The sequence below is a fragment of the Miniopterus natalensis genome, chromosome 15 (genome assembly GCF_054644295.1).
Source record: "Miniopterus natalensis isolate mMinNat1 chromosome 15, mMinNat1.hap1, whole genome shotgun sequence".
Lineage (NCBI taxonomy): Eukaryota > Metazoa > Chordata > Mammalia > Chiroptera > Miniopteridae > Miniopterus > Miniopterus natalensis.
In genome coordinates this window covers 22055680-22080068 of record NC_142095.1, presented here as the reverse complement: position 1 = coordinate 22080068, position 24389 = coordinate 22055680, and the positions used below count along the sequence as shown (strand labels likewise).

Sequence of the window (24389 nt, the reverse complement as noted above, 5' to 3'; positions counted from 1 at the left end):
GTTTGCTATCTGGTCAGGGCCTGTCCTGAAGGCAACCGATCCATTTCTCTCTCACATGGATGTTTCTTTCTCTAAAACTAAAACAACAACAACAACAACAACAAAACATATCCTCAGGTGAGGATTAAAAAAAAAAAAAAGAATTATACAATCACTGACTTTATGTAATTTATAGTCTGGTGGGAAAACAGACATTAAGCAAATAGTTACCTTCCCCACCCAGGCCCAAATCAAATTATTTCTATGATAGTAAGTGTAAGGAAGAAAAGGGTCAGGGTTCATGAGATTATATATTGGGAGTGGGGAGGCTACAGGAAAGACATCCCTGAAATTTTGGCACTTAATCTAGGACTTGAAAGATGAGCAGCTCTGGCTACATAAAGAGTAAGGGAAAGAGCGTTCTGAGTAGTGGAAAGAGTAAATGTGAAGGCCTAGTGGTGGGGAAAAGTTTGATAGGTTAGGACAAAGGCCAGTGTGTGGGGCCTGAGAGTGACAATGAGTGATGCCAGTTACAGTGGGGTAGGTGGGCAGGGTCAAATCATGTAAGGTCTTGTAGGTCAGGCTAAGGATTTTTAACTTTAGCGTAAAAATAAGAGGGAAAATCAGGAAAGATGTAAGCATAAGTGTCCTATGATTATAGTTGTATTTTTAAAAAGACTATTCTAGTCGTAGCCATTTTACAATGATTAAAATAGTGCTGACAGATAAATTAAATTGCAGCTCAGTGAACAGAAGAGAAAATCCAGCATGGGGCCCAAATATATATAGGAAATTTGAATATGGTAAATATGATATTTCAAATAGGTGTGTGTTGGGGGAGGGGGATGGATTACTTGTTAACAATTTTTGATACCTGAGTATCCCTCTAGAGAAAAAATAAAGTTGTATCCATACTTTAGAAATTTAAGGACATAAAATGATTCATAAAAGACCCAGAAGAAATTATAGGAGAAGTATAAGAAAATATAGGGGTTGTGGAACGCCTTTTCTGAATAGGTTTCAAAATCTAGATATCTTAACAATGGTGGTGACTTAGCCTAGGCCCTGGAGAGAGAGCAGTGGATAACTTCAAGGCATATTTTGGAGGTGGAATCAGCAGGAGCAGGTGATTATTGAGTGGGGGCAGGTGGAAAAAGGAGAGAGTAGAAAGATATCAAAGATGACTTAATGACTTCCACATTTGTAATTTGGGGAATCCAGTGGGTAGTAGTGCTGCTTACAGAGATGGGGGAAAAGGGAGGAGGGGATGTTGTTGCAGGGATGATTTTTTAAAAATTCAGCTTCAAATTAAAACATTTTGTGCTTTAAAGGACACCAACAAGAAAGTGAAAAGACAACACAGAGAAAAATCTATTTGCAAGTCTGATAAAGGACTTGTATCTAGAATATATAAAGAATTCTTAAAATTCAATAATAAAAAGACAAATAACCCGATTAAGAAATAGGCAAAAGATTTGAATAGACATTTCTCCAAAGAAGATATATGAATAGCCAATAGGCACATGAAAAGATATTCAACATCATTAGTTATTAAGGAATGCAAATAAAAACTACAATGAGCTACTACTTCATACCCACTAGAATAGCTATAATCAAAAGGATAGATAATAAGTGACAGTGAGGATGTGGAGAAATTGGAATCCTCATATATTGCTGGTAGGAATGTAAAGTGGTGCAGCAGTTGGAAAAACAGTTTGGCAGTTTTTCAGTACGTTAAGCATAGAGTTACCGTAGGACGCCACAGATCCACTCCCAGGTGTTTACCGAAGAGAAATGAAAACGTGCGGCCTCACAAAGCCTTATACACAAATGTGTATAGCAGCATTATTCGTAATAACCAAAAAGTAGAAACAACCCAAACGACCATCAACGGGTGAATCAATGATAAATTTGGAATATTTGTACAATAGAATACTTGGCAATAAAAAGAAATGTACTGATACAGGCTACAACAGAGGTAATCCTCAAAAAGTGAAGTGCAAGAAATCAGTCACAAAGACCACATATTGGAGAGAGAGAGAGAAGAGAGAAGGAGAGAGCACATCTTGTATACCATATGTATGAAATATCTGGAATTGGCAAGTAGATTGGTGATTGCCTGGGGCTGGGGCGGGTAGGAGGAATGGGGGGAGTGGGGAATGACAGCTAATAGAGCTTCATTTTGAGGAGTCTCGAAATGTTCCAAAAGTAGATTATAGGGATGATCGAACAACTCTGTAAATACATACATATATATGTATACATATATATGTATACACATAATTGATTTGTGTATTTTAAACAGGTGAACTGTTTAATAGTATGTTAATTATATTCACTTTCCTAAATAAGCCTGTGAATTCTCTTAAATAACTGTATATTTGTGTACTTGGGGAGAAGAGGCGTCTCAGCACGTTCTGGCGGCCTCAGAAGCCCCAGAGGTTGGGGAAGATGCAGAAGAGCAGGACTGGGACTAGATGTAGTCAAATCGTTTTCCTTCCTCCCTCTGTGCTGGAGGCTCGAGACCACGCCCCTTTCCGGTCTCCTAGCAACCGCCGCCCCCGAGGCGCTCTTCCTTCAGCCCCACTGCTTCGTAACTTCCGCTCCGCGGCAGGAAGTGAAGTCACAGCCGGCGGCTTTCCCGGGAGTTCGGCGTTTGTTGTGAGCGCTGCAGCCGGAGAAGTGCTGGCCTGGAACGGGCGGTCGGCCTGGCTCTCCCGAGTGGCGCCTTCCCGCCCGGCGGTGAGCACCGCGAGGAGCGTAGCGGGCCTCGAGGGTCCGGAAGCGCGCGCGAGAGGAAGGCGAGGCCCAAAAACGCGTGGCCCTGAGGGCAGAGCAGGGGGCTGGCGGGGGCAGCTCCAGGGCGTCTGCACTCGCCTCAGCCCGGCTGCTGCGGCCCCGCGAGCTTCCCCGGTTCTCCTCCGCGGACGAGTGCGGTTTCTGGAGACGGGGACTCTTCTGCGTCCCTCCACCAACGTCCCACCTCTTGTCTTTGAAGGAAGACTTCCTCGTAGAGAAGCCTCACCTGGCTGCGGACTCCCTTCCCCGCCCAGACCCCGAAGTGTCCCACTATGACCTTAGTGTGAGCTAATGACCGACTTGTGACACTTTTCGGAGTCCTAGGGTAAATGTTTATATGGGCGCTTGGCCGTGTGTATATGTCTTTTATTTCCTTCAAAATCTGAGCTAGGAGAAGACCCTGGGTTCTGTTCGGCAATTGTGTATTTCGGTTTACTTTTTTTCTTTCAACGTGTTTGCCAGGGTTTGTCCCCTTTGCTGGTGGCAAACCAGACAACTTTGTGCCTTCTATTAGCTGGGTGGGGAGGCGCGCTGGAATTAGTCTGGAAAGGCCCAGAAGATACTGATTTGTCGGATCTTGGCCTGACCTTTGAGTTCAGCGATCTATGTGTATTAGGCGGTCCTTAGTCAGTTTTAAGTTTTTAATGTGTTTGTGTCTTATGTCCAAGTCTACAAGTTGTTCTTGGATAATGACTATATTATATAGTACTGTTATGACCCTCATAGCCCCAAGCACCATATTGAATCATATAGTAAAGGCTTGGTAATTTTAAAAGTCAGAAAATACACATTTTAACACCTTCAACTTAATAATGAGGGGCCTGTTTAAATACTGTTCAGCTCCTGGAAAGGACAACATAAAGTTACAAGATCTTTTCAGATAAATGTGTCTGAAATTTAGAGGCTTCTGGAAGGGTAGGTACAATGATCTCAGTGGAAGAGAAATGGTGCATCTGTTTTTTAGGAAGAGACTAAATAAATACGGTGTTTCATTGCTTGTTTCTTTTCTTTTTCCTTTTGCTTCTTATTTTAATAGGTGTTGTATCCTAACTTACCCTGAGGCTCTTGCTGCCATTATGGGAAATCAGCTCGCTGGCATTGCTCCTTCACAGATCCTTTCTGTGGAGAGTTATTTCTCAGACATCCATGACTTTGAATATGATAAGAGCCTGGGGAGTACTCGTTTTTTTAAAGTTGCTCGAGCAAAGCACCGAGAAGGCCTGGTGGTTGTGAAGGTCTTTGCAATTCAGGATCCCACATTGCCTTTAACCAGCTATAAACAGGAGCTGGAGGAACTGAAAATCAGGCTTCATTCTGCACAAAACTGTCTACCTTTCCAGAAAGCAGCAGAAAAAGCATCTGAGAAAGCAGCCATGCTCTTCAGGCAGTATGTGCGAGACAATCTCTATGATCGCATCAGTACCCGTCCATTCTTAAACAACATTGAAAAGCGTTGGATCGCTTTCCAGATTCTGACAGCTGTGGACCAAGCACACAAATCTGGCGTCCGTCATGGGGACATCAAGACTGAGAATGTAATGGTCACCAGTTGGAACTGGGTCCTTCTAACTGATTTTGCCAGCTTTAAACCCACTTATCTTCCAGAAGATAACCCAGCAGATTTCAACTATTTCTTTGACACTTCACGGAGGAGAACTTGTTATATTGCTCCAGAACGTTTTGTTGATGGTGGATTGTTTGCCACTGAGTTAGAATATATGAGAGATCCTTCAACTCCACTTGTAGACTTAAATAGCAATCAGAGAACAAGAGGAGAGTTGAAGCGAGCAATGGACATCTTTTCAGCAGGTATTTGAGTTGGTTAAATTTGCTAAGGGGGATATGCATATAATTTAACTAGAAAATAGAAACATAGCTTTAAAATTTTTTTCCATATGTTGAAAAATTAATTTGTCTTCATACATTATGTTAGATATATGCAGTGTTCTTTCATTGGACGTGTTTATATGTCTAGAAAATGCAAGAGCAGCTCATTCAAACATTCAAGAAATATTTGAATTCTTCTGTGTCAGGCACTGTCTTAAAGCATTAGAGACATTGTTGAGTAATTATGTCCCTTTTTTCAAGGTGCTTGTACTTGAATGGGGAGATAGATATGATTGAAAAAGGACATTTAGTGTAATGTGGCTTGCTATCGTGGTAATAAGCATTGGGTGCTGTTTTAGGAACACGTAGGTACTTAAATTAGTCTCCATGGTGGTAATGGGTAGAGAGGCAGGATCAAAAAGGGCCTCTATTGGAAGGATGACATTTAAACTAAGACCTGAAAGATGATTGGGAGCTAGCTATGGTAAGGGGAGTTTGTTTCAGGCAGAGGGTGTTGCTTATACAAAGACTTGAGGACTAGAGCATGATGCACTGATTTATTAGGGCACTTTTAAGTGGTGTAGTATATCTGGAACACAGAGTGTAAGGTAAGCAAGGCCCAGATCAGAAAGGGTCTTGTATGTCCATGCTAGGTTTGAGAGACATTGTCAGATACGTGTTTTAGATAAAACACTGACTGGCATGGAAAGTGGATTGCAGGGGAGCTACAGTGGAGATGGGAAAACCAGTTAGTGGTAAACTACCACAGTTCAGATAAGATGAGCCTGACTGGCCTAAAGTTGTGACAAAGGCAACAGAGGTACATTTGACCCTTGAACAACTGAGGGGTTAGGGGTGCAAATCCCCAGCACAGTCGAAAATCCACATATAACTTTTGAATCTCCCAAAACGTAACTAATAGCCTACTGTTGACCGATAACAATAGGTAGTCGATTAATACACCTTTTGTATGTAACATGTGTTATATACTATGTTCTTAACAGTAAAGTAAGCTAGAGAAAGAAAATGTTAAGAAAATCATAAGATTCACCTGTGAGGTTTTTTTATTGTAGCAAATCTTCAAAAATTTTTTTCATTATATTTATTGAAAAAAATTAGTGTGTTAAGTGGGCTTGGGCAGTTCAAACTTGTGTTGTTAAAGGATCAGCTGAAATGCTTGAGATAATTAGTAGGTAGAATTGTTCTGACTTGGTGATTGATTGGAGCATGAAGTCAAGAGCATCCCCACCCCCTACACCTTCCCTATACCTGCCCTGCCCCTTGGGAAACTTGGTGCTTGGTGATTTTGGTCACTGAGATAAGGAGGCACAAAGGAACAAGTAGGGGTGGGGAGATGGTGAGGACTGTATTAGATATGTTGAGTTGAATGTGTTTGGGGGATGTTCAGGAGAAGATGTTCATCAGGCAGTTGGTTATAAAAGTTTGATGCATAGAGATTTGGGATGGAGATGGAGATTAGGTAGTTATCAGGAAACATAGGTAGTATGTTATAAAAATTTTTTTCTTCCTTATGAGATCTTTAAAAATCTACTCTCTTAGCAACTTTAAGTTATACAATACAGTATTTTTAACTAGTCACCATGCTGTATATTACATCCCCAGGACTTAGCTATATTATACCTGGAAGTTTATTACAGTTTTAAAATTTCAGGGGTTGATGAAAATTTATATATTTTTTGTGTGTGTGCACATTATAGTTTTGTAAATTTCAATAAAATTCTTACTCAGCATTTGTTTTTTCAGACTAAAAAGCCCTACATTGTTTTGGCTGAAGATAGGCCCTTTCGTTCCTTTGAAAGAGGTGGGTGGGATCTGTCCACTCCCATGGCTCCTAAGATTAGATTTAGGCTCTTTGGGGTTTTTGTTTGTTTGTTTGTTTGTTTTTCTCTTTGGGTTTTGAATGTTACTTTTTCCCGTCTTAATGCTTGTCCATGGTTTTGGTGCTTGTTTGGGAGAAATGTATATGTTCTCAGTGTCTGGCCATACATATGGATGGGCAGAGCATTTTTGCTGGAGATCTTGCATTCATTTTCTTGATAAATATTTGAGTGTCTGCTACGTGTGAGACACTGTGTTGTGTAGATGTTGGGAATACAGCTGTAAACAAAGATGACAGAGTTTTTGCCTTCCTGGAGCTTGCATTCTAGTGGGGAAGAGCTAGACTAAACAAGTTATTAAGTAAGAAAGTTAATTATGGTTAGTGATAAATGCTATGACAAGGTTGTTATGAAGCCTCTTCCAGAAGTTAACATTTGAGTGGAGATGTCAGTGATAGGGACTCATTGATGATAGGGACAACTTGAACAAATTGTTCCATAGGGAAATATCACCCAATAACCCCTCTTCCAGAATAATGTTCTAAAGTTGCAAGGAAAAAACATCCTGTACTTACCTCTGTATTAGCTTTCTAAGGCTGCCATAACAAAATACCCCAGACTGGATGGCTTACACAGAAATTTATTTCCCCCATTCCTGGAGGAGGGAAATCTAAGATCAAGGTGCCAACCGGGTTGATTTCTCCTGAGGCTACTTTCCTTGGCTGCAGATGACTACCTTCTTTTTGTGTCCTGTGGTCTTTTTCCTGGTGTCCCTTCTTATAAGGACACCAGTCTTAATGGATTAGAGCCCCATTGTTATAACCATAACTACTTCTTAATTGATTAGGGTCCCACCCTTATACCCTTAATTACCTCTTTAAAGGTAAGCTACTGGCTGCAACATGAATATGGGAGAGGTCATGCCACAATTTAGTTCATAACCACCTCTCTTTAATTGTAAATAGTCTTATGTAGCTATGTTTCTTTCAGACTTTTTTGGGAAATAATTTCAAACTTGTAAACTTTAAAAACTTGCAAACTTGCAAAAAGAAAAATAGTACATGGAACACCTATATAGTTTTTACCCAGATTCACCTGTTAATATTTTACTCTGATTACTTTATCATTTGTACCTTTTCTCTCCACTCCTGCCCCCACTCCCCTCCCACCTTCCCACTCCTTATGATTTTTTCCTGAGGAAGTTACTTCTAAATACTTAAGTATGTATTTCCTAAGGTTAGGGATAGCCTCTTATATAATATTTATGTAGTTTTATGGTATGGTTATCAGCTATAGCAAATTTAACATTGATAAATTTAATTTACACTTTTTATTCTAATTTTGTATTTGACCCAATAATGACCCTTATAGCATGTTTCCTGCTTCAGGACAGAACTCAGCCTACGGTCAGGAATTGTGTTTAGTTGTCATGTCTCTTTAGCCTCCTTTAATCTGTAACATTTCCACAGCCTTTGTCATTGTGACATTGGCATTTCATGAAGAATACTTCTCCCCTTCAATTTTTAAAAATTATTTTGATACTTTTTAAATGATGGCGTCAAAGGAAGTTGTAAAAATTGTGAACTCTTTCCCCAGCTTCCTTCAGTGATCTTACATGACTAGTACAGTATCAAAATCAGGACTCGACGTTGGTGCATTACTGTTAACTATAGACCTTACTCAGTTTTCACCAGTTTTTACGTGTACTGTGTATGTGAGCTACACCTCCCCTTGTTTTTTATAGGATGTTCATTTTGAATTTGTGTGCTGTTTCCTTGAGATTAGATTCAGGTTATTCATTCTCTGTAGGAATAGTATGTAGGTGATAGTGTGTCTTTACAGTATCACTTCTGCAGGCAGATGGAGTCTGATGGGGAAGATCTTTCCCAATTTCTCCCCTTTATAGTTAATTTTTAAATCCCTTGCAGCAAATAAGCAACCCACGGGAGGAAACTTTAAGACCATGCAAATATCCTGCCAGTTATCACAATTTCCTCCTTGATTTGGCATACACTGATGATTCTTTATTATGATGGTTTTTAAATGATTTTCTAATTCCAGCACTTTCTCCACATTTACCAGTAGGCCTTCAGCATTCTATTATGCTCAGGTGTCCTTCTTTCTCCTCATTTATTTTATTATTGGTATGGACTCGTAGATTCAGTTTGCTAATACTTTTTTTGGAGGAATTTAAAAATCTCTGTTGCCTGGCTGGTGTGGCTAAATGGTTGAGCATCTACCTATGATCCAGGAGATTGCTGTTCCATTCCCCGTCAGGGCACATGCCTGGGTTGCGGGCTCGATCCCAAGAAGGGGGCATCCAGGAGGCAGCCGATCAATGACTCTCTCTCATCATCGATGTTTTTATCTCTCTCTCCCTCTCCCTTTCACTCTCTGAAATTAATAAAAACATATTTTAAAAAATAATAAAAATATATATTCATCAGGAATATTGGTCTGTAGTTTTCTTATGATGTCTTTATTTGGTTTGGTATAGGGATGGTATTAGTGTCAGAATGAACTGGGAGGTGTTCCCTCCTTTTCTATTTTTTTCGGAGAATTTGTGAAGGGTGAGTGTTAAGTCCTTCAAAGTTTGATGGAATTCACCTGTTAAACCATCTTGGTTTAGCCTTTTCTTTGTGGGAGATTTTTATAACCAATTCAGTCTCTTATAATGCTCATTCAAATTTTCTATTTCTTTTTAAGGCAGCTTTGGGAATCTATTTCTAGGAATCTGGCCATTTCATTTAGATTATCTAATTTGTTGCATATAGTTGTCCAAAATACTCTGTTATAATTCTTTTAATTTCTGTGTGGTTGGTAATAATGTCCCTTTTCCACCTCAATCTTTGTTAGTCCGTCCCTTCCTTCTGTTTACTTTGGTTAGAGTTTACTCTTTTCTTGTGTCTTATGGTGAAGGTTAGGTGATTGTTCTGAGTTTTTCCTTTTTAATAGAAGTGTTTATAGTCATACATTTCCTCTAAACACTGCTTTAGTTGCCTCTCATGTGTTTGTACGTTGTGTTTTTGTTTTCATCCATCTCAAAGTATTTAGTAATTTCCCTTTAATCTGTTGGTTATTTAGGAGTATGATTAATTCCTATATATTTGAATTTTTCATATTTTTCCTGTTAACAGATTTCTTCTCATTTTATAATCATGTTTGTTCACTAGTTTATTTTGTGCCTCCCTTCCTATAATGAAAGCTTTTTGAGGGCAGGGTTTTTATCTGTTTCATGCATTACGAGAGCCTAATGTGTAGTAGACACCTAATACTTTTTTGTTTAATGATGAATAAATGAATTGTCAGCTATGATTTTTCAGTAATCCCTTATGAACTTAATTTATAAATCTATACATTTCTATAATTTCTTTAAAAAAACTGTATTTCTTGTGGCTTTTAATCTATCTGTACATATGGTATGTATATGCTATATGCACACATTCATTTTAAATTATAGAACTAGGAAGTAACTTTATTTGACTTAAGTTTTTTTTAAGAGGAGAAAAATAGAATGGACCTTTTTGACTTTATTCTTTTAGAAACTGATGATTAGGCAGTAGACATTTTCCCTAACTTGATTGATTGTAGTTATTATATTGTATTAAAATTTTTAATTCAGTTTACTTGGCTTCACATTTTGAGTTTTATGAATTCTCTGAATTCTTGATCTGTATTAATGATATCTTGCATTTCATTTTTGATGGAATTATATCTGCTATTTTTCAGGTTGTGTGATAGCTGAGCTTTTTACAGAAGGTGTACCATTATTTGATCTCTCTCAACTTTTGGCTTATAGAAATGGACAATTTTTTCCTGAACAAGTGCTAAATAAAATTGAAGATCGCAGTATCAGAGATTTGGTAACTATACTACAAATATTTGCCCTAAAGAATATAATAGAATTGTGTTCTTACTTTTGCTTTAGTCCACTCTCTAAAATGTTATAAATTTGGAACAAAGCATTAAAGCCCTATAGACTAATACAAACACCTTACTGTTTTTACTTTGTTAGGGGGAAATGTACAATTTTTTTCCCCCTTCCCCAGACACAGAGCTCATTTGACTTAATATTTTTTATATACGCACACACGCACACACACACCTTCCCATTATAATCTTTAGCTCTGCTTTGGATAGATTTAGGAGGTAAGGAGATGCCTGGGAGTTGGAGAAGTTTCCAGGATAGAGCTTGCCAATAAGATATGAAGAAGACATATTTAAAGTGGAGGAGGCTGGAAACATCAACTTGAATATAATGCAGCAGTATAAGGCCGTTTCGTATGGAAGCTGCTAGTTTTGTATACCTCCCTTGACCCTGAGGGTAGTTCTGGAAGGGAAGATATGGAATCACAAATTAGTATAGTAGAACAGATATGAGGAATTCTGTGGAAGATCATATCAGCCATATATCCACATTACTGTGTGAGGGGATCTTTTTAAAGTCAGTATAGGAACTGATGCTTACCATGATGATGACTAAGTCACGGAAAGGGTATGGTATATTTAAAATATCCTTTAGTAAGGTAGGGAAGTGTATATTTTAATTTCTCTTACAAATGGCAAATGTTAAAAAATATGCTTCAGAGGAAGCCAGTTTAGCTCATGTTCAATGAATAGTGCACTGGATTAGGAGTTGGTATGCTTGGCTGTTAAGTCTTTGGGTATGGCACTCATGTTACGTTGGCATGAATTTGGGCCTACATTTTCTTAACTGTGAAAGGAGTGAATTGACTAATCTTTAATGCTTAATCTAAATGTAAAAGTATTTCTATTAAGTCACTTTTCCTTATTTATAGTATATTTGATTCCTCCATGTTCAATGCGAGGCTCTTATTTAGAATTAAACAGAAAGCTCAAATAACTAGATGTACGTTTATGATATTTTGAGTATTTAAATGACTCATACACTGTAAGGGTCTAGGAAAGATTAAACTATACTCTGTATTTTGAAAAAGCTATTTTCTTATGATGCTGGAAAGCATGAGATAAATTCAAGTTGGGTATGTCATTTCTAGTGTTCGCAGGATTTAACATCTCTTTCACACTACCTGAAAAGTTTAATTCACTGATTCGATTTTTGAACACATCCTAGAGCTACACTTAAACCATGTATTTCCTTGGGCTTTGTGAAAATAAGTCTCTAAACCAGAACTCTGATATATAAATAGATTTTAGGGGATCTGTGATTCTTTTCAGAATTGTGTAATTTTGTATGCAAAATTGTGTGTATACATTTTTCTCTGGAGAAAATCCCATTGCTTTCCTCAGATTCTCAGTGGCATGTCCTGCTCAAAAAAGTTTAAGAATCCTTGAGTTGTGGGCAGCAGTATATTGCTCCTCTGTCTTAATTAATGGGGAATGTCGAACAGGGTACACCTCCTCTTTTATGTGTCTGGGCCATCTGCACTACATTAGTATGTAATTCCTTGTTGCTTTTTAGGACAATAGTAGAGTCACTAGTTAGTTAGGTTCTGAAAGTAATTTGAATGGTAAAGATTGAGAAGAGTCAGAATTACGTTAATCAAAAATCCTTTAGATTATGGTTAAGATGCCCTTGTAGCTTTCCTCTGATTTAATTTGCTGTTCTCAAATCTGTTTTTTACTCTCTTTCTCCCTTTGGTATAGGTAACTCAGATGATTCACTGTGAACCAGATAAACGGTCAGAGGCAGAAGATTACTTAAAGCAGCAGCGTGGCAATGCTTTTCCTGAAATATTTTACACTTTTCTTCAGCCCTACATGGCCCAGTTTGCCAAGGAAACATTTCTTTCTGCAGATGAGCGTATTCTGGTTATACGGAAGGATTTGGGCAACATTATTAACAACCTCTGTGGACATGATCTGCCGGAAAAAGCTGATGGAGAGCCTAAGGAAAATGGGCTGGTTATCTTGGTGTCTGTTATAACCTCCTGTCTACAGACCCTTAAATACTGTGATTCCAAACTTGCTGCTTTGGAACTTATTCTCCATTTGGCCCCACGATTAAGTGTAGAAATTCTTTTGGACCGCATTACTCCATATCTTTTGCATTTCAGCAATGACTCTGTTCCTAGAGTGAGGGCTGAAGCCTTGAGGACGTTGACCAAAGTTCTAGCTCTTGTCAAAGAGGTTCCTCGCAATGATATCAATATCTATCCGGAGTATATCCTGCCGGGCATAGCCCACTTAGCCCAAGATGATGCTACGATTGTCAGACTAGCCTATGCTGGTAAGATTATTGTCCAAGTTATAGCCACTCGTATTTTTGAAGTTAGCAACTATTACACCTCTTATTTCTCTGATTTCTTTGGCAATTTCGAGAATGAACTTTGGCTCTTGAACTATTTGTGTACATTTTAATATTTATAGCTAATCTGTACCTGGGACTCAGCTTTTGTGTGTATTCTCGTTACACACAAAATGATCAGAATTAATTAGTAAAAAGTAAATAATTCAGAATCTTATGCTTTTACTGGAAGTATTACATTTAGTTTGAAGTAAGACTAATGTTTACAAGTATGTGCTTCTGAGGTAGTGTCTTTAGGCCTTTATAAAGTTTCTCTGAACAAATAAGCTTTTTTGAATATAAATTTTAGGATATTCAACAACAATTTATTGTTGAAAAAGATTTATTTTGCTGGGTAATTTGGTGTTGAAAGAACCTAGCTATTAACTTACTGAATGTTAAGGTCCTTTCAGTTACTGTAGTGCTTAGGATGTGTGGCTTCTCTGCGATAATAAGGCGGGTGTGTTAGAGAACACACCTGCATGTTTTACTTATAATTCTCATAAAATCAAGTGATACAGATTCATGTTTTTAGCTTGCAAAATTAATTCTGAATGCTTAGTTCTGCATGGAAATGTCATTGAAACATTTACATAATTCTATAATTTATTTCTAAAATTTAATCTAATGGAAATCAGGGATTCTTTTTTAAAGTACATAATGTGTGGTGATGATATTGTCACTTTTTTGTTAACCCTTGCTTAGTTTATTCTTCTCACCTGAGGATATGTTTATTAATTTTTAGAGAGAGGGAAGGAGGGAGGGAGAGAGAGAGAAACAGCAATAGGTTGCCTCCTGTACATGCCCCTAACCGGAGATTAAACCTGAAACCTAGATATGTGTCCTGATCGGGAACCCAAAATATTTTGGTGTACCCGATAGCGCTTCAGCCAACAGAGCCATCTGGCCAGGGTGGCTATCATGTGAAAAATGGTCTTTGAATTCTGGCCTTATCTCTTAGGCAGATCCACAAAGTGATAGGTGGTTGTTGGGTTTCTTTTTCACATGTATATTTTAATTTTTATCCATCTGCCTGTTTACTTATGTATGGTTTCTGGTTTCCATAAGCTTCAGACCTAGAAAATCCAGGATTTTTTAAAGATAGATCTGAGTTTATAATTTGTAACAAAGCATACTTATAATTTACTTGGTAAATATAAATAATTTAGCCAGATAATATTAAAGTTTTTAGGTTTTAAAAACAAGCTGTATCTTTAGGATTTTGTGACCTGCTTTTGGCCCATGTTATCTTAGACTGTTCTTAATTGTGTTAAATAGGTAAGGTTTTGATGCGTAGGTGCCATATTAATATGTTAACATTCAATTACTAATAGTCATAGTTTAAAAATAACTACTATTTGTTGAAAAACCTGCTGTGTGTCAGGGTATCTACTGTTCAAGGTTGTTGCAAGGGTTAGCTGTAAGAGATCCATAGATTCTAAGATAAATTCTAGATTTTAAGATCTATATATCTTTCACAACTACCTTTTGCAAGAACCTTGAGCAGTGACTGTTATATTACCTTCATTTTACCAATGAGGAAATTGGGAGTGAGAGAGTCAAAAAAATATGACTCAAATGTATCTGGTTTAATTCTTTCTCAGTTCTCAGAGTTACTGGTCTAGACTTTGATTTTGAAGAACCCTGCTTTTCTTTGGTCTTTTGGGTCTTTATGATACGAGTCCACTGACCCAGGGTCAGTAACCGGTACCTTGCAGTGTCCCTTCATCATGGCTTGGTGCACAAAAAAGCTGCCTTTTTTAATAGAGCCAGAAATCTTCTTGAACTTGTATGGTTAAGTATAATTAAACCACACATGTAAGCAATTATTAAAGTTTAAAATCAATTTGTAAATTTCTTTTACTTTATTCTTTTTTAACTCAGATGTTGGTATAGATTTGTACCTTGTGTAAACTTTCAAGTACATTGTGGTTTATAAACTTAAATGGGGAAATAAGCATAGATCTACTTAGACTTTGGAGTTTCAGAAAAATAAGAGACTTTTACTAATAAAGATATGTTCATTAAAGTGGGAATATTTATCTAGAATTTTGACTTATCAGAGGATGGCCCAAAATTTCCCCATCTTTAAGGTGAGCAGGCATTGCAGGGTATTAACATCTTGCTTACGTAAAGGTAAAGTTTTGTTTTATTCAGAACAACGTTGAACCTGGAGAGGTGAAGGGAATCACTGCATTTGGTAGACTGAAAAATCTCAAATATTGTGAGATGCATCTCAATTTCAGAGATGTAAAAAGTAAAGAAAAAGTGAGTCTCAGAATCAATAAAGTAGTTAAACTTTTTGTTCAGTGCTACTTACTGCTAAGGAGGAACAGAGTACAGCCTTTGGGTAAGAAGCACAGAAGTAGTCGAGAAAGGTAGAGATAGGAATAAATGAAACTGGAAGGAAGAAGGTATAAACAATAGAGTAGATATAATTAATAGCACATGTGACAGGAGAACTCAGAAGTACATTCACAGTGGTGAGGAGTATCAGATAGTCTTACTAGATTATCAGAAAGAGAAAGGAGAAAATGTAGACAACTCTAGAAGTATGACAAACACTCTCACACTTTGGGTCCTTAAGAACTTCAGAGTATCACTTGTAAAGCAATCCAACAATGGTTGATTCAATTTGGAAATGGCTGTTTGAAGTAGATGTGACTCATTTATGTGTGAAGAAACTGAGGCTCAGATTGGCTAAGCAGTCAGCTAGTAAATGGCAGGGTAGAGATTTGAGCCAAGGTCTGTGTGATTCCAAAGCCCAGCTTGATCTGTTATTTTCATGTGAACGTTTTAGTCTAATGTCAAGATACTATTTAAAGGGTAAGACTCTGTAGAATGATTAAGTTTTTTTCCCTTCAATAGGTTTGAGTGATATATTTTGGGTTATTTTTGTCTTTTAAAGATGCTTATGTTTCACTGTTAAAACTGGTAGTTTGGGCCCGGCGTGGCTCAGTGGTTGAGCATCGACCTAGGATCCAGGAGATTGGGGTTCCATTCCCGGTCAGGACACATGCCTGGGCTGCCGGCTCGATACCCAGTCGGGGGTGTGCAGGAGGCAGCCCATCAATGACTCTCTCATCATTGATGTCTCTCTCTCTCTCCCCCCTCTTCCTCTCTCTGAAATCAAAAGAGATGTATTAAAAAAAAACCCACACAGAAAAAACTGGTAGTTTGGAGATAGTTGTAGATTATGAAATTAGTTACTAAAATATGTTTTAGTTAAGTGCTAAATTTGAAAGTTCTACTTTTCCTCCTTAGTTTAATGATTTTTATGTATAAAGAGTTAGTGAGGAGAAGTTATCAGCATTACAGAGATTTACGAAGATAATTGTAATTTTTCTTCCTTTTATAGAAAACATAGCTCTGCTGGCAGAGACCGCTTTGAGATTCCTGGAATTAGTACAGTTAAAAAATCTCAATATGGAAAATGACCCGAATAGTGAAGAAATAGGTGAAGTTACACACCCCAATGGAAATTATGACACAGGTAGTATGATTTTCTGTTCTAGATTTCCTATTACTTAGAATGAATTGCTAATGTGAACTTGCAACAAATTATCATTTCTAATTTTCATGTAAGGTGAAAGAATGCCAGATGTATGGATAGGCAGGGTCTCTAGTTTCTGGTCGTTCTCTCTGTTCTCAAATACTTATCTCACCAGAAAATGATCAGCTTGTTGCCACAGATCCTAAGCTCAGTTGTTTTTTAGCCAGAATTGATTTGTGTCAACAGTAAAGCTAGCTGAATTATATCAGTCTGATAAAAGAAAAAAAACCATTGGAAACATCGTAGCTAAAGAATCTAAATCTTTTCTCATGTGAGTATATTCTGTGTATCCTCAATCATAAACTTGTTTATTTTATACTATGTGTGATTTACATATTAAAACCCACACATTATACTGTAAAGGGACATATATGATGATAAACTCTTTGAGGTCAGCGTTCTTGTCTTAAGTTTCTTTACATCTGTATAACTCTTAACAGGCTTGTAGTTAATGTTTATTGAGTTAGAGATTTAGAAGTAAAATAATATGCTTAGGTCTGTTATAAAATGTTCCTGGTTGAGAAGAACTAGAGAAGTGTAGTTTTCAGATTTTCATGCTATAGACAACTGCAATGGCTCTGTTACTTGTTGAAGTGGCATCATTTTTAGACAGCATAATTCTCTGGCGTTGAAGACAATGAAATAATTTTGAATTTACAGAAGGATATATCAGAAAGGAAATCTTCACTTTTTCCATGGAATCACTTAGATAATAATACTGTTCAGCGTTCTATAACCATGTAATTGGGCCTTTTTATATAATGAATTTAGGTGTAAACTTTTGGGGAGTTAACCTAAAAGTTTTTCTTAATATGAACATCATAATTTTGCATATCAGACTTCCATTCTCTTGACAGTGGCTGCACCAAGAGTGGCCTCTGCCCTCATTCATTTAGCCGACAGATAATTGTTAAAGATAGCTCTGCATCAGGCAGTTTTGTGCTGCTCTAAGCACTAGGGATATAGCGGTGCATAAGACAGAAAAGATCCCTGCTCTTGCATTTACATTTTAGTAAGGGAAAGACAGACAACTAAGTAAATGAAAGGGGAGGGTCGACAGGAGGTAAGGTCAGAGAAGGTGGAATACTGGAAAAACTTAGTGATTATAGACTTTCTCTGGTGACTTCTATAATCATTCCATTTCTCTGGGGAGTAAGAAAGAAGATTGGGTCTATATGTATGGGGGAAAAATTGATCCTATCTTTACACTTATTTATTTATTTATTTAGAGCTCCAAGCCTTACATGAAATGGTCCAGCAGAAAGTTGTCACTTTGCTAAGTGACCCTGAAAATATCGTGAAACAAACCTTAATGGAAAATGGAATAACACGGCTGTGTGTATTTTTTGGACGTCAGAAAGCCAATGATGTTTTATTGTCCCATATGATTACTTTCCTGAATGATAAGAATGATTGGCATCTGCGTGGAGCCTTTTTTGATAGTATAGTTGGTATGTTTTCTTTTTTTAAAATTTCTCTTTAAGATTTTGAATTATCTTCTCAAAAAATACATGCAATCTGAAAGGTGACAATACTACCAAATTTTATTAATAATGAAATGAATTCTTAGTATTTCTGTCTCTTCATGCTGCTTTTGGATGATAAGAGTATCTTAGTTGATCAAGGGATTGGTTAATTAAACTATGACACATCTCTATCAAGGAATACCATGTGGTCATTAAAACCTGTTTTAAAAGAATATTAAATGACCTGGGAAAGTATTGTGAAATATTAAAGTGACTGAAATAGATTGTAGGTCTGCTTAAAGTATGATTCCAGTTGTATAAAGGTAACAACGGTAAATCATATGTATTTATACAAAAGGCTGGAGAATATATATACTAAAGTGTGAATAAGGGTTATATGTGGGACTGGGATTGAGGTGATTGTTTTCTTTATATTTTCCATATTTGTCAAGTTTTTTTATAGTAAATATACAGAACTTTTACAATCAGAAAATAATAGTAAAAGTGTAATTATGATTGAAAATTAATTAGAAAATTTAGATTTAGTCAGTTATGAAATATATGCTAAAGCCATGTTATGATTACCTACTAATTCTCTTTATGTCATTTCAGACATGATTGTAACAGCTTATCTGTTTAACTCAAAAGGTTTAAAGACTCTTTCACACTTTGGAAAGCTTTGCTGGTATTTAAACTTTCTTATGTAGTAGCAGAAAGCTGTAGGGTTTAAATTTTGTTGCCCAATAATCTGGGAAAGTAACTGCTGAAATATTTGCTGTTGGATATATTTTCTAAAAAGTAAAAAAAAGGGAAAGGAACTCATATGGCAACAGCATTAATGTTTCTGCAAATGCTATCATATAGTGTTTTGGAGAAAAGGGTCCTTCCTACTTTTGAAAAGCTTTGATATTGCCTGCTGCTCTTGCTTTGTTGAAGATTGTGCCTCCTCTTTTCAGACATCTTTAGTTTGTTTTTGCATTAGTTTATTGATTCATCTCAGTTTTGCATCTCAGAATCCAGCGCAGTTTCTGAACATAGTAATACTTTGCTTCTCACATCTTTCTGTCTTTTTTGCTGTCTTTTTTTCCTTTTTTTAACAAATATATTTTTCTTGATTTCAGAGAGAGGAAAAGGAGGAGAGAGAGAGAAACATCAGTGGTGAGAGTCATTGATGGGCTGCCTCCTGCACACCCCCTGCTGGGGATCGAACCTACAACCTGGGCATGTGCCCTGACTGGGAATCAAACCACCGTCTCCTGGATCATAGGTCAATGCTCAGCTGCTGAGCCATGCCTGCTGGGCTCTTTTCTTTTTTTCAAATAATTTATTTTTATTCCTTTCCTTGAGAAAAGGTGGTTCTTAGAACTTTCTCCATTTATTGGGCAATTCATGTGTGTTTATATTTTTTCATTTAAAAATAATTTTGATTTTTTTTTGTTTCTACATGCTTGCTGTAAAAAACTTGGAAAATTGAGAAACCAAGAAGAAAAGCAAATATCTAATCCTATAACCCATGTACAACCTTTATGGATGTTTTGGTGTTTTTTTCCTGTAGGTTCTTCCCTCTTTCCGTCCCATCTATCCCATTTTGTCATATATGCTTAGAGGTACTATTGTGTACCAGTTAAGAGTAGGCATTCCAGAGCCAGATTGTGGGTTTAAGTTTTGGCTTTTTCATTTGCTAGCTGTGGTTTTTGGGAAATCATTTACTCTCTTTTGTGCCTTAGTTTCCTTATTTGTAAAATGGGAATAATAATAGTACCTATTGTTTGTTCATTGGTTGTTGTGAAGATAAAATCAATTAACATGTAATAATGACTGGTCTATAAGTGCTATATATATGTTATATTACTTTTTTTTTTTAATATATCTGTTGATTTCAGAGAGGAAGGGAGAGGGAGAGAGAGAGTTGAAACATCAGTGATGAGTCGTCATTGATGGGCTTCCCCTTGCATGCCCCTGACTGGGGATTGAGCCCACAACCCAGGCATGAGCCCTGACCAGGAATTGAACCTCCATCTCCTGGATCCTAGGTCAATGCTCAACCGCCGAGCCACACCCAGCAGGGCTGTTACATTACTTCATAATCTTATTATTAAACCCATTTCTCGTAATGTATGTTCTAAGCATTTTCTCATGTCACTAAAAGTTCTTTGAAACCATAATTTAATAGATCAAAATATTCCATTGTATAGTTTAACCAAAATTTATTTAACTTTTCTGTTGTATGTTTAAATTTTTTTCTATCATATGTTATTTTGTTTCTGATTATTTTTTCAGACTGGAATTTGAAATTTTAACTGCTGGGTTAAAGAATAGGAATATATTTTTAAAATTCTTGACGCATTTAATATGCTTTTCAAAAAGATTGTATTTCCACTCTGATTAGCATTGTTTGACAGTTCTACACACTTCCAGTATGGATAGGCTTCAGTTAATCTTTGGCTCTTGATAGGGTAAAATGATAACCTGTTTTAGTCTAGTATATTTCTTTGCTTATTAGTGAAGGTAAAAAACTTTCATGTGTGTGTGCGTGTATACTTGTTAATACTTAAAAAAAATGTCCATTTACCTCCTTTGGTGTAACCACCCAGCCTGTTCTCTGTATCTTTGTGTCTGTTTTTATTTTTTATTCATTTGTTTCATGTTTATTTTTTTTAGATTCTACATATAAGTGATATGGTATTTTCCAAAACTTTCTCATGTTGATTATGCATTCATATTTCTTATACTATGAATTTTTAATTTATTATTTTGGCCCATTTTTTGGATGGTGCTATGCTTTTCTTGTTGATATTTTTGAGGCTTTTATATATCTACAGGTGCCCCTTGGTGTTCCAGAATTTCTTGATCATTTGCCTTGGTGTGGGTCTTTTCATTTATTTTGCTGGGTAGGAAGTGCGATGTCTTCCTGACGACATTGTTGCTCAATATATTTGGTTTTCAATTAATATTATTGTTTTACTTAATGGCATTTGTACTTCCAGGTATAGCATACGTAATCATGTAACGTTGTGTCTCTATTTCAGGTGTTGCTGCCTATGTTGGCTGGCAGAGCTCCTCAATTCTCAAACCTTTGCTGCAACAAGGTCTTAGTGATGCTGAGGAATTTGTTATTGTGAAAGCTCTTAATGCCCTTACCTGTATGTGCCAGTTAGGGCTGCTACAAAAACCCCATGTGTATGAATTTGCCAGTGATATTGGTAAGTTTCTTCTGTATATAAATATGTACTCCTAGTATATTCTAATTTCACATAATACATTTCTTCTGTTGACTATTTATTTGGAAAATATTTTTGTATTTAGTAGCTTATAATTGGCATTTTATTTATCTGAAAAATAGATGTCCATCAATTTTTAAGCAAAATACATTATAAAGACAGTTTTTTTACCCCTCCTCTTAAATTTTGTAGAGGAAGTGACCCTGTTATTTCTAGTCATTCATTATAGGATGAACACATGGGATACTCATGTATCTTTAATTTAGCATCAAAATAAATTATTGTCTTTAGGTATAGAATAAATCCAGTGTGGTGGTACAACTTCTTGGATGGGGAACATCCTTAGAATGAATTGAATTTAGGACCAACTATGGGAAAAAGCAAAAACCTTGCTGAGAAAAATTAAGTGAACAGTCATTTGTTGGCATTTAAAATTATTTGGCATTTTAAATTATTTAAAAGAACAGTTTTTAGTAACTTAGAATCACCTACTTCTACTTAAATGATAAACTGTTCACATCTCTCCATTAGCATAGTCTTTGATAGTGATTCTTATAGGGAATGGTGGTGGTGATGGTAATTATTATTTTTTTGGTAGTTTTTTCAAAAACTATACTCTTCCCACTTAGATATTCTGAATACTTGCCTTCCCCTGGGCTTGTCCCCCGATTATTGGTATGCATTGGGTGGAGAAAAGATTGAGCACATTCTTTCATAGGAAATCCTCTTGATTCTGGTTTCTTGTTTTTCTGAATGCATAAGGTTCTTTGTATCTATTAGCTACTTATTGATTCAGTAATGCTATATAACAGTCAACCACAAAATCCCTGTAAATGCTTCAGTAAATTTCTCATTGTGCACCTGTAAGCTGTTTGCTTCAGGCTTTGCATCTCCAGACTGTCTGTGATGACTGTGATCCATCTGTCTCATTCTGAGGTTATGGTAGATGCACCAGAGAGCAAGCCTAGCTATTCAGGCCTCTGCTTGTATTAATATCCCATTGGCCAGAGCAGATATTATTACTGAGCCAGAAGCATGAGTACAAGGCAAGAGTATGGTTGTATAATACAGATAGCATAAAGAATTGGGACCCATAATTCGGCCTTATACAGTGCCTAACTCCTGCCAGGTCATTTTGGGTTTAGTTACTTTTTGGAGGTTTTCCAGTCCTCGATTTCTCTGTTGTTAAAGGGAGAGTAACAGCCCTCCCTTGTTGGGTTTATCAGAGGCTGCAGGATGTTTATGAAATAATTAAAACCTCCATGTGCAGTTAAAAGAATTGGAATGGGAGAACTTTGGAGACATAATTTAAACAAATATTTTTCTCCTTCCCTTTTTTATACTATAAATAATATTAGGACATGACATTGTTTTTATTTTTCTATTGGCATGTATTTCTTATAAAATTAATATTCTCTAGATACTTCTATTTAATTTTTTAATTAAAATTTTTTTATTAATTTGAGAGAGAGAAACACTGATTTGTTGTTCCACTTATTTATGCATTCATTGGTTGATTCTTGTATGTGCCCTGAACAGGGATCGAACTCCCAACCTTGGTGAATGGGAATGGCGCGCTAACACACTGAGCTCCCAGCCAGGGCCAAATTAATATCCTCTAAATGCTGGTGCTTCTGCATGCTCAGACCTAATATAAATGTTTTTATGTGTTTATTTTTTCGCTTTTAGAAGTTTGAATTTTATCCTAAATTTTCATTTAGTTGAAATCACTGGTTTTAGGTGTAGTATACAAAGTAGTTGAAAGGAGTGAAAAGACGTTCATTTACTTTTTTTGTCTAATCTCACGTTTTCTGTCTTTTAGTTTTCATTTATAATGCCTTGTGATGTATTAGATTTGATGAAACCTTTGTATTAAAAAGACTGTCAGGTGAAATTATTTCCTTGCTATGTAATGCTATGTCTTGGAAAAGAGACAGCTTATTTGTTTCTTTGCTCCTTATGTGGTAGATGATGTGTCCTTGGACTTCTTCAGGGAAGTGGGAGGGGGAGTAATAGTTTGCTATATAGCATTGGGACTTTTTAATGTCTCTAATAGTTTGTAATTTAGTCTTTCAAATGAGTAGATGCCCACCCATCTGCAGGCCTGATTAAAATTTAAATTCTATAAATTTAAATTCTCAGAAAGGAGATAGCTGTTTTTCTCCTTTTATGGTATTGTTGAGTTTTATGGTAGGGAATATTGTATCAGTATGTTCACTTGGTTGAGTTTAAGCCTCAGGATAATTGAGTATGTGAGAACACCTGATAGTAACATGTGCTATAATCTTTATTATCAGTTGTGTTATAAGGTGAAAATTTGTTTATCCTGATAGTTTGAAACTATTTATGAACCTCTACCTTTTTTTCCCTTCTTTAGCACCCTTTCTGTGTCATCCCAATCTATGGATACGCTATGGTGCTGTGGGATTTATCACAGTGGTAGCTCATCAGATAAACACAGCTGATGTGTATTGTAAACTGATGCCTTACCTTGACCCATATATTACTCAACCAATAATACAGGTAAGCATGTTTCAACTTGGAATCAATCCTTCCTCCAAACTTCACTATTTAAAAAAAAGGTCTAGAGAGTTCCTTTTTTATTTAAATTTTTAAAGATTTAAATTGGGCTAGAGCATTTTCAGATTCCGTTCAAGCTAGTTAATGAAACAATTTTGAAGGTGAGAAACACTCAAAAGACTATTATGTTATGTATCATGTAATGCATAATATAGCACCCAGTGGTTCATACTTTATTATGTGTAATGTTGTAAAGCATCTGCTCTTTAAGTGAAATATAGCAGAAATGTATATTGCTGGGCATGGGCAGGGTTGCAATCATTAGATTTTTAAAAAAGAAGAAATCAGAACCAAGTAGTGTTTAAAAAAAAAAAAGAAAATATGAAAAAGGCTTTTTCTAATTTATTATAAATTCTGACTTGACTAGACTCAGATGCTAACAATAAAAAGAAGACATACCTTAGCTCTTTAAAGGTCACGAGTATTCTTTTTCCTTCTAAGCAAAAATTGCAGATGTTCATACCTTGCATTTTTTAGAAAATAAATACCTGTGTTAACTTGACATAGGTTGTATCAAATTTGAAAATAACTGAACAAAATGTATTTTTGGTTGGTTCTTTTTATTTTTATGTTACAGATTGAAAGAAAACTTGTTCTACTCAGTGTTTTAAAAGAGCCAGTAAGTCGTTCTATATTTGATTATGCTTTGAGATCTAAAGATATTACAAGCTTGTTCAGACATCTTCACATGCGTCAGAAGAAACGAAATGGCTCTCTTCCTGATTGCCCTCCACCTGAGGATCCTGCCATAGCACAGCTTCTGAAGAAACTGCTCTCACAGGTTGTGCCACCTTTCTGAAATCTTACATTTAAATGCAAATTCCTTGTTTTTTTCCCCAATCCTCACCCAAGGACATG

General features: G+C 36.4%; 1 protein-coding gene across 1 annotated transcript in view; it reads left to right on the top strand.

Annotated features, from left to right (window-relative positions):
- The first annotated feature begins 2858 nt into the window (after positions 1-2858).
- PIK3R4 (phosphoinositide-3-kinase regulatory subunit 4) overlaps positions 2859-24389 on the top strand; it is a 47679-nt gene continuing 26148 nt past the window's right edge. Inside the window, exons 1-9 of the mRNA XM_016224381.2 lie at positions 2859-3103; positions 3815-4587; positions 10173-10306; positions 12072-12654; positions 16070-16204; positions 17494-17715; positions 20760-20933; positions 23329-23474; positions 24109-24312. Of these exons, the coding sequence (XP_016079867.2) occupies positions 3855-4587; positions 10173-10306; positions 12072-12654; positions 16070-16204; positions 17494-17715; positions 20760-20933; positions 23329-23474; positions 24109-24312 (2331 nt within the window). The 5' untranslated portion in view covers positions 2859-3103; positions 3815-3854. The remainder of the gene's footprint in view (positions 3104-3814; positions 4588-10172; positions 10307-12071; positions 12655-16069; positions 16205-17493; positions 17716-20759; positions 20934-23328; positions 23475-24108; positions 24313-24389) is intronic.